The following is a 9,792-nucleotide window of genomic DNA, read 5'->3' on the forward strand; positions in this document are numbered from 1 at the left end:
TATTTGATTTTAAAAGTAACTCAAAATATTTAGTAGATTATTTTGTCAAAATATCGTAGATCAGTGATTTGAATTTGTTTGTCTGAAAACTACAAAAACTTTCAGGATCGTTCAAAGAATTAATATAATATGCATGGGGAAGGTTCATAGAAAAATACATAGCCTCATTTATTAATTAAATTCTTGAGGGGGTGATGAAACAATGTAGGAGAGCTTAATAATTTTTTTTTTAATTTTCTTTTGTTTAAGAGCAGCGGATAATGTTAAAATATTGATTAAGTGTATAGTTTTATTATAAGTGTATTTAATTCAATTTTTATATTATGAAAAACAGTTGTGTTTTTTTCTGTGTCATATATACAAAATATATAACACTAAGCACCTTAAAACTTTGATTCTACCCTTTTGACTCCAGAACTAACTCAAAAGTGGATTTAGTATATTCCATTGTAATACTTATTATTAGAAAATAATTATCAATGATTTAATAAATTATGTCCATGTATTTATTTTAGAATAGCAATAACTGTGGTATATAAGTCAATCTACAATAATATATCAAGGACTTCGCCTACGACATTTTGTACTTGTTTTTTAAATTATATAGGCGGTGGTTTAACTCCTACTTGCAGTTTTAAATAATTGTTCAATTTCCGTAAACTTCATTTGGTGGAAGAGGAGTGCCTCTGCTAATAGAAATAATATCACTTTTTTTATACACTTTATTTGAAAGAAAAAACTTGCATCCACTGTTTTAGTTTAAACATATTTAAACCTAATTTCTCGTAAAAATATAAGAACATTGTAACGTAATTAAAATCATGGTGTAATTTGAGGAATTAACCCCACAATTATTAATTTTATAAATATTTTTATAAAAAAAGAAAATTAAAAATATTTTTTTTAGATGAGGAAAAATTAAATTAGACCTAACATCATATTTAAATTGCACTCACTAACATATGTACCTGTATGTTTGTTTATGTATAGTCATTTATATTATTACAAAAATTACAATATTATATTATGAGAATTAAAAAAATTGTATTGTTAAGATTAATATGCAGTCAGCAAATTTTATAATTACTATTTACAGTATATTTATCAGAAAAGCTCATTATTTTTTTGCATTTCTATCATAATAGAACACTTAAATAGAAATCATAGTAATAATTTCTAAGTAACTTTTGGTATTTTATAAGATTCTACAATTGAAATATACAGAACTGAATTAATTTTAATGATTTACTTTAACTAAAAAAAAAGTTTTAATTTTGAATCCCCTCTGTGAGTAGGTAAAGGGTCAGATTTATAAAAAAAATATACCAAATGATAGGTAAAGACATCATGCATCTGTATAAAAAATATATTATTATTAATATAATATATTATAATATATTGATTTGGTCATTTTTGATAAAGTTATAGCAGTTAACAAAATTATAAGTTTTATACACTGGACTTTGACAATTTTTGAGGGTAATATCTTCAACTAGATACGAATTGTTATCATTTAACGTATTGTTGAAAAAAGTAGGTCAAGTTAGAGCAGAGAAAATGAATGATAATCACAAAAAAATACCTTCTGAAATGTGCATCGAAGCTAAAACCTAAAATATAGTAAAATAATTTTAATATGAATAAGAAATTTCTTCTCACGAGGGGCGACTAAAGTGATCGGATCCTTGATCTTTATTAAAGTTATTGTATTTAAATGAGATAAAAATCAAAGGAGTTGAACATTTATTCTTACTTAAAAAGAATTAAGAAAAAAATGTAAAAAATTTCTTGCTATACGCAGGTTAGAAACTTATTACATAAGCTTTAATTTTAGGTATATATAAAAGTGTCAGTCTTTCCATAACATTTTCAAAAGTTAAGTTAAAAAAGTTGTCATTTTGAAACTATTCCTGTGGACTGGTAAAGGGTCAAATGTTCACAAAAATATATCAAATAATATGTAAATACCTAAAGTATCTATAAAAAAAAATTATATTGATTCAGTTATTTTTAAAAAAAGTTATGGCAGTTTTAAGTAAAAAAAATTGAAAAAATGTCGAAAATTAGTGATTTTTAAATTTGTAATTTTTTTGGAGATTTTCCCATTAATAGGGAACAAGGGAATTTTTTTCAATTTTTAGGGTAATGTCTTCGACTAGATACGATTTGTGATCTTTTGATATATTGTTCTTCAAAATCGGTCCAGCAAGAGCTGAGATTGATCGTTCACAGACACAAAAAAATAAATAAATAAAAAAAAAGACATCATAGTAAAATTAATACTTTCTGAGCTTCACATTGAAGTTCAAAAATGTTAAGATATTAAAACGACAAACGATTTTTAAGCGAATGATTTGCACCACTTTCAAAAAAATATTATAAGTGTATAAATGTTCTTAAATTACTATTAATTATTATAACAATAATTTATTTATAAGATCAATAATTGATCTATTATAAATCAATTATTGATTTATCATTTTAATCTGATTGATTTATATATATATTATTGAAACATGTTACTATGGAAATAAATAAGAATTCAAAGTAAATCCAAATCTACCATATGCAGTTGCTGTACGATAATACATGATTTGTATTATTGTGCAATGAAAACAAAGGGAATTGTAGAATTTCTGACCATATACTTTTAGCGTGTGTTTTAGTCGTTGAGTGAATTTTATCCACAAAGTGAATTAGGCATTAGTTTGAATGAGTAAGGAAGTCAGCACAATTAAGTCTAATTCTTAAATGTAAAAAGGAAATAGTTCATGTCCAACGGTAGAATAATAAAAACTTTGGCACAAGAAAATCAAACGAAGCGGCTACATTACTTTTAAATTCCATTTTACTATGATTTTTAATTAAAATTATTTTTACGGAAGTCCTATGCATTAGAAATTTGCATATAATTATATCAAAAATTGTTGTAATTAGATCATTTTTTTTATACGTCAAATCACTTAATAACTCCTCTTGAATGTTAAGTAATTTTTATAGAAAAATTTAAAAAAGTTCCTTTGTATTACTCGAAAATCAACGAAAATGTTTTGCCTACCGACTCGAATAGTAGTTTCGCTTACGTATTTTATGTTTAAATATGTATGATAAATTGTTGTATTCAAATCTGTAAACTTGATTCGATATTTATCAACAGTTTTATGGTTTTTAACAGTGGTTTAAAAAAATGATGAATCAAAGGTCAATAAAACACTGTTATAATACAATCGTACATTGACTTCGAATTTGAATGGATAAAAAGTTTTCTGCAATATAATTAATACACTGTATCGACTTAAATTATTTTATTTTAATTATACCCTTGTAATCTCTTCATAATAAAAGTAATATTAATTTAAATATGTCATGAATTATTATTATAACTTTTTTTATTGAATAAAAAATAATGTAATATTTTTCTAAAAATCTAAAATAGATATTAATTATTTTAATAGTTATTTACGTAATTAATTATTACTTTAATTTTTATTATTATTATTATAATTGCATTACATGTTTAAATAAAAATACTTAGCTTTGAACAATAAGTTTTTCAGTAATTAAAATATTTTTCAAATAAATATTTCGTTTTTAAAAATTAACAGAGTTTTTAAATGGATGTTATTACTAGTTAAAGTCGGAAAAACTAGGAAGGGGGACCATAAAAAATGTGAGTGTTCCCTAGGCACACCGAATTGTCTCCCCGTAAAGACTAAAAATGATATTTATTATTATAAGAAAATATACTTCTTTAGTAAAAAAAAAATTATCTCAATTAAGGAATAAATTAGGACCTATCCATAATTTTTATTATATCATTAAAAATCAATTACAAATAATTAATGAACATCATAAAGTCAGTATCAAAATTTTAGTTTATTATAAAAATAAATGCCAAACAGTATTTTTAAAGTTTAAATATTATACTATAACAGATACAAGTCGAGAAAAAAATATTAACAGTATTCAATTTAGGTAGGCATTTACATATTGATATGCGCAACGAATAAGGTAGTAACTCAAAAAAATCCATTTTAAGATTATGAAGTATTTTAGTTTAGGTTTTACTCTTCTTATAATAACTTTCATCAAAATAACGACAGTTTGGATTGAATTAAACTACTAAGAAAATTAATAAACATATAGTGTGTAATCAAGGAGAAAATTTTATTTTCGATATTCTGAAAAGTGAGTAACTGCCTTATTCGATATAAAAATATGTAATGACAAATATAGTATTATAATTTATAAGGTATTCAATAAACTAAAAATATATCGACAATCGTGGTAGGTTCTCTTAATATAACAAATATTTATATCACCATACATTTTTATTTCTAAATAATATTTAGTACAAATTAATTACATGGTTTTTTAAGATACACCAAAAAATCAATTAAACTTTTGAATAACCTATAACAAATAAATTACAAAATAACAGATTACCACGGTCGTATCACAAAATTTATTTTTTTTTTAGAAAATTGTTGAAATTTTGACCATTTGAATAAATTTCTTATATTAACGCTCTCCACTTTTCAGTGCTTAAATTTAAAGCGTCTCCCCGGCATTTTGGGGTTCGACTTAAAGAGGATGCTAGATTGTACTACAAATAAGAAGGGAAACTTCGTTTCCCTTCGACCATCCTTACTTTAACCATTGGATGTTATTAAAAATGTATTTTATTCAGTAAAAACTTTAGTATTTTTTAGTAATTAGTAAAATTTTTTAAAGTTTTCTTATGGTTGACAGAGCTTTAGTTAATAAAGACAAAGAAATAAAATTTCAATTATAAAAAATATTATTAGATTCATATAAGAATCTATTTTTTATATTTTTTTTTCAAATATTTTTCTTCCTTCGAAAAATTTCTGAACTAGGAATAAATTTTTTTCTCAAGATATTTATCTATAACAAAGACGTTAATTTTGAATACATTTTTATTTTATGATGATTCCTTCGTATAGCATAACGTGTCGCGTCTTGTTGAGACGGTAACAGTTTGGCCGACGCCCAAAACGGCAATTGGAAAGCAAATAACGATTGAATTATTTAAATTCAAAATCAAATAAACCAAACAAACGGAAATCATATAAAAATCGTTATTTTATCAATTTAAGTTGGTGACACTGTTACCGTTAGACCAATGAAATTGTTTCAAGGGCGTCGACCGATTTGTTGCTAGTCGATCGCCAACGCCACAAATTTGACAAAAACCGAGTTGCGGCCATTTTATTTCTCTGTAGCGTTTGAGACGGTTGTCGTGCTGTACTTGAAATAATCAGTCTCACAAATTATTTTTCAATTTTTAAATTTTAATTAAAATTAATTTATAATCATGAGGGAAATTGTGCACATTCAAGCTGGTCAATGCGGAAACCAGATTGGAGCTAAGGTAACTTAATTAATTTTTTGGTATAGAATTTAAGTTATAGTGTATGTTAACTGTTCCGAATATGGCGGCCGGCCGGCCGGCCTTCTGATGGAATTCTAATCCGAAAACTGTTTTACATTCAAATAAATTATTAGACTACAGCCTTTTTTTCTTTTTATTAATCTCTAATTTTTTTTTCAATGATGCCAAGGTGTTAATTGTATATAATTTTTCCTAACGTTTCCGCCAAAATTATGTTTACTGAAACAAAGAATATGACCCCATCTTTTCTTGGAGTTCATTATTGTCATCATAATTTTACTTATAATTAAATTTTTTATCCTAGTTTGGTAATGAAATTTATTTATTAAATAAATAAATTCGATTTGATTTTTCTTGGTACAAATCTGAAAACATAAAATATTTATAGTTATATATTATTTTTAAAATAATTATAGTTTCAAAATTATATATCATTGAAACTATTTTTCGTTAATAAAATTATTGTAGCATATATTTATCATATATTTACTCGGAATTTTTAACACAACAGTTGAGAATTATTAATTAAAAAAGATAGAATTGTATTTTATAATCTATTTATCTAAGTTATCTTGATCAATAATATTTTACTAATTTTAATATTTATATATTAATAGTTCTGGGAAATCATCTCTGATGAACATGGTATTGACCCAACTGGAGCTTACCATGGAGACTCTGATCTTCAACTTGAACGTATTAATGTATACTACAATGAAGCATCAGGTAGTAGTGTTTAGTCATAATTTAATAATTCTGATAATATTATTGTCATGATATTATTGAGTTTTATTGTTCTAGAATTGTCATATTAATATTAGTATTTTAATTAGGTGGAAAATATGTTCCCCGTGCTATATTAGTTGATTTGGAACCAGGCACCATGGATTCAGTGCGATCTGGACCTTTTGGTCAGATCTTCAGACCAGATAACTTTGTATTTGGTCAATCTGGGGCAGGTAACAACTGGGCTAAAGGACATTACACTGAAGGTGCTGAACTTGTAGATTCAGTACTTGATGTTGTCAGGTAAATTACTATAATTTTTATTAATAACTTTAAAAACTTAAAATTTTAATTATTTAAGTTAATTGACTCCAGAATAGTAATTCTAAGTTCATTACGAGTGGAAAGATACTAATATTTGTTATTTTGTATCTTTTATTTGTTTATATCTAATTGATAGTATTTTTTTCATCAGTTTAATTTAGGGAGACTGTCTACCTATCTTAGTCGGTAGCATGTACCTCTGCATAGATTTTAGGGCTCGATTTTGTGATGAGTAAAAAGTAATGATATTTAAAGTTATAAATTAAACAAAAAAATCAATATTCAGATTGGGATAATATTGCTTTATTGAATAATCTTTTAATATTAATTAAATGGTACTATAGGCTTATTGTTTGAAATTATGATAAAATTATTACATGTTCAATGTCTTTTCCCTCTTCATTTAAGTTATATTTTATAATTTCTATGGATAATTTTGGATATAAAAAAAATAATTTTCTAATATTCTGTGTGTTGAGTATTGAGAATCATTTATTGTAGTTTAAAATCCAATTTTCAAAATTTATATTTTGCATAAAGATAATAAAATCTATTACCTATCACTTACAGTCATTATTCACCAATAGCTATTGTAATCCCCAAAAAGTTGTAAATGAGATAAAATTTTAGTTATAGGATAGTCATGAATGGAAGTAATATTACTCATAATATTACCAAACCATCTAATTGTATTTTCTCTCATCTTATTGATAATTGATACTACTCCTATGCTTCCTCTCACATATTCATTTATTATATCTTCTTTTGTCGCTCCACTTGTATACCCACACTTTATTCTATATCTCATATCCTCATTCATACTATCGTTCTTTTATAAAAAAAACATCTTAATTTTTTAAAACTATCTAATTTTAAGTATTGTTGTTTATAAATATTCCCCTACATTTTGTGTGTATTAAGTTATGATTTGACATTTGTGACCAATTTTTACATAATAATTTACAAATAATTTCATATTAAATGATTACTTTTTAATTAAATGTTGACATTTTTTTTTTATTTCAGGAAAGAAGCTGAAAGTTGTGACTGCCTTCAAGGTTTTCAATTAACGCATTCATTGGGTGGAGGTACTGGATCCGGTATGGGAACTTTATTAATCTCAAAAATTCGTGAAGAATATCCTGATAGAATAATGAATACATATTCAGTTGTTCCATCACCTAAAGTGTCAGATACTGTTGTAGAACCTTATAATGCCACTTTATCTGTTCATCAATTAGTTGAAAACACTGATGAAACTTATTGTATTGACAATGAAGCTTTATATGATATATGTTTCCGTACTCTTAAACTTACCACTCCAACCTATGGAGACTTAAACCATTTGGTTTCTTTGACCATGTCAGGGGTAACAACTTGTCTCAGATTTCCTGGACAGCTTAATGCTGATCTCCGTAAACTTGCTGTCAATATGGTTCCTTTCCCTAGATTACATTTCTTCATGCCTGGATTTGCTCCTCTTACCTCACGTGGCAGTCAACAATATAGAGCATTGACTGTACCTGAACTTACCCAACAAATGTTTGATGCCAAGAATATGATGGCAGCTTGTGACCCACGACATGGACGTTACTTGACCGTTGCAGCAGTTTTCAGAGGTCGTATGTCCATGAAAGAAGTTGACGAACAAATGTTAAACATTCAAAATAAGAACTCAAGCTACTTCGTTGAATGGATCCCTAACAATGTTAAAACAGCTGTCTGTGACATTCCTCCAAGAGGTTTGAAAATGTCTGCTACTTTTATTGGTAATTCAACTGCCATTCAAGAATTATTTAAGAGAATCAGCGAACAATTCACTGCTATGTTCAGGCGTAAAGCTTTCTTGCATTGGTATACTGGTGAAGGTATGGATGAAATGGAATTCACTGAAGCTGAATCAAACATGAATGATCTTGTATCTGAATACCAACAATATCAAGAAGCTACCGCTGATGAGGAAGCTGAATTTGACGAAGAACAGGAACAAGAAGTTGACGAAAACTAGACATGTTTTAGATAGCTTTAAAATACAATTTTTGTTACTATTATTTTAAATGAGATCCTGTATATTAATCCTTTTTTTTTATACTTATGCTTAATTCATTCCATCTTAAAACTTCTTTTGTACTAAAAAATCACTGCTTTTTTATTTAAATTATAATATTGAACAATATAGCTTTATGACATTAAACTTTGGAATTATTTTCAAGCACATTTAAAATGTATTGTTTTTAGGTAATTGATTTACCTTTAATTCTTTTAATATGTTTTTTTTTAATACAAGTCAAATATCCATAATTAAATTATATATCAATGTATCCAAGTATACATTATATAAAGAACCATATCAAAGGTGGTCCTTACAAAATAAAATAACTTTTATATGTTATTTTTAACATGCGTGGATTTGAGATAAATGATTGATATATTGTATTTTATCAAACAAAAGTTGCTCGAATTCTAATAATTCTTAAAAAAAATTATTATTTAAGCATTAAAAAGGATATTAATGTAAAAATCGGGTCATTATCTAGTTAGATTAAAATTTTTAATTATCTAGTATGATTTCACCATGATACATCTATGACAAAACATATACTCTATTAAATGCTCTAACATAGAAATATAATTATGGGTTCTAAATCGAAATTTTATTTGTATTTTTAACACGCTTATATTAGTTTCACCTGTATGTATGTATGTATGTATGTATGTATGTATGTTTGTAACTCTCCAAACGCCACGCGTTATCGCATATTCCGTCGTCTAGACTAGACTGTCATAACGCATTCACCCCACCCCACCCCACGCTCATCAATACGCCGGCAATACTATTCCTGTATAAATTTATTTTTGGTTATCGTACCCGTACACGCGTGCTTGTCATCAATATTATATATATATATAAACAAATTTTTATTTTGACTGACCTATTGGTCAGTTATACGCCCGCGTCTAATGCGTCTTACGTATATATATTTATATATTCCTACCGCCGTTTATACCTCAGGTATAACGTTAGTCCGAACCGCCCGCCCACAAAATACGGTTATACCTAGTGCATGATACGTTTACGTACTTAAGTCGCTTTACTTGTATATATATATATATATTAATTACTATTAAAATTTATTTATTAACACGCTTTATTTTAATTAAGAGATATAAAGTATTCATTCCGATTACGAGGGATGATTTCCGTATCGTCATTTTTCGTCACTATCTCCACGTTCCGGGAGTGAGTAATTTACGCGCCTGCTGTTTTCTTTGGATGTGGTAGCCGTTTCTCAGACTCCCCAGAATCGAACCCTGATTTCCCGTTA

General features: G+C 26.5%; 1 protein-coding gene across 2 annotated transcripts; it reads left to right on the forward strand.

The window, feature by feature from the left end:
- The first annotated feature begins 5,217 nt into the window (after positions 1 to 5,217).
- On the forward strand, positions 5,218 to 8,683 carry LOC126898001 (tubulin beta-1 chain). Of its 2 annotated transcripts, none has more exons than XM_050671982.1 (4): positions 5,218 to 5,395; positions 6,034 to 6,145; positions 6,250 to 6,445; positions 7,493 to 8,683. In XM_050671982.1, the coding sequence occupies exons 1-4, from the start codon at positions 5,339 to 5,341 to the stop codon at positions 8,472 to 8,474; spliced, it is 1,347 nt and encodes a 448-aa protein (XP_050527939.1). In that variant the 5' UTR covers positions 5,218 to 5,338; the 3' UTR covers positions 8,475 to 8,683. The 2 variants fall into 2 exon arrangements, with proteins under 2 accessions (XP_050527939.1, XP_050527992.1); XM_050672035.1 differs by having other exon boundaries at positions 5,219 to 5,395; positions 6,034 to 6,142.
- The last annotated feature ends 1,109 nt before the right edge of the window (positions 8,684 to 9,792 follow it).

This window comes from Daktulosphaira vitifoliae, unplaced genomic scaffold (assembly GCF_025091365.1).
Source record: "Daktulosphaira vitifoliae isolate Bord-2020 unplaced genomic scaffold, ASM2509136v1 Scaffold_1, whole genome shotgun sequence".
NCBI lineage: Eukaryota > Metazoa > Arthropoda > Insecta > Hemiptera > Phylloxeridae > Daktulosphaira > Daktulosphaira vitifoliae.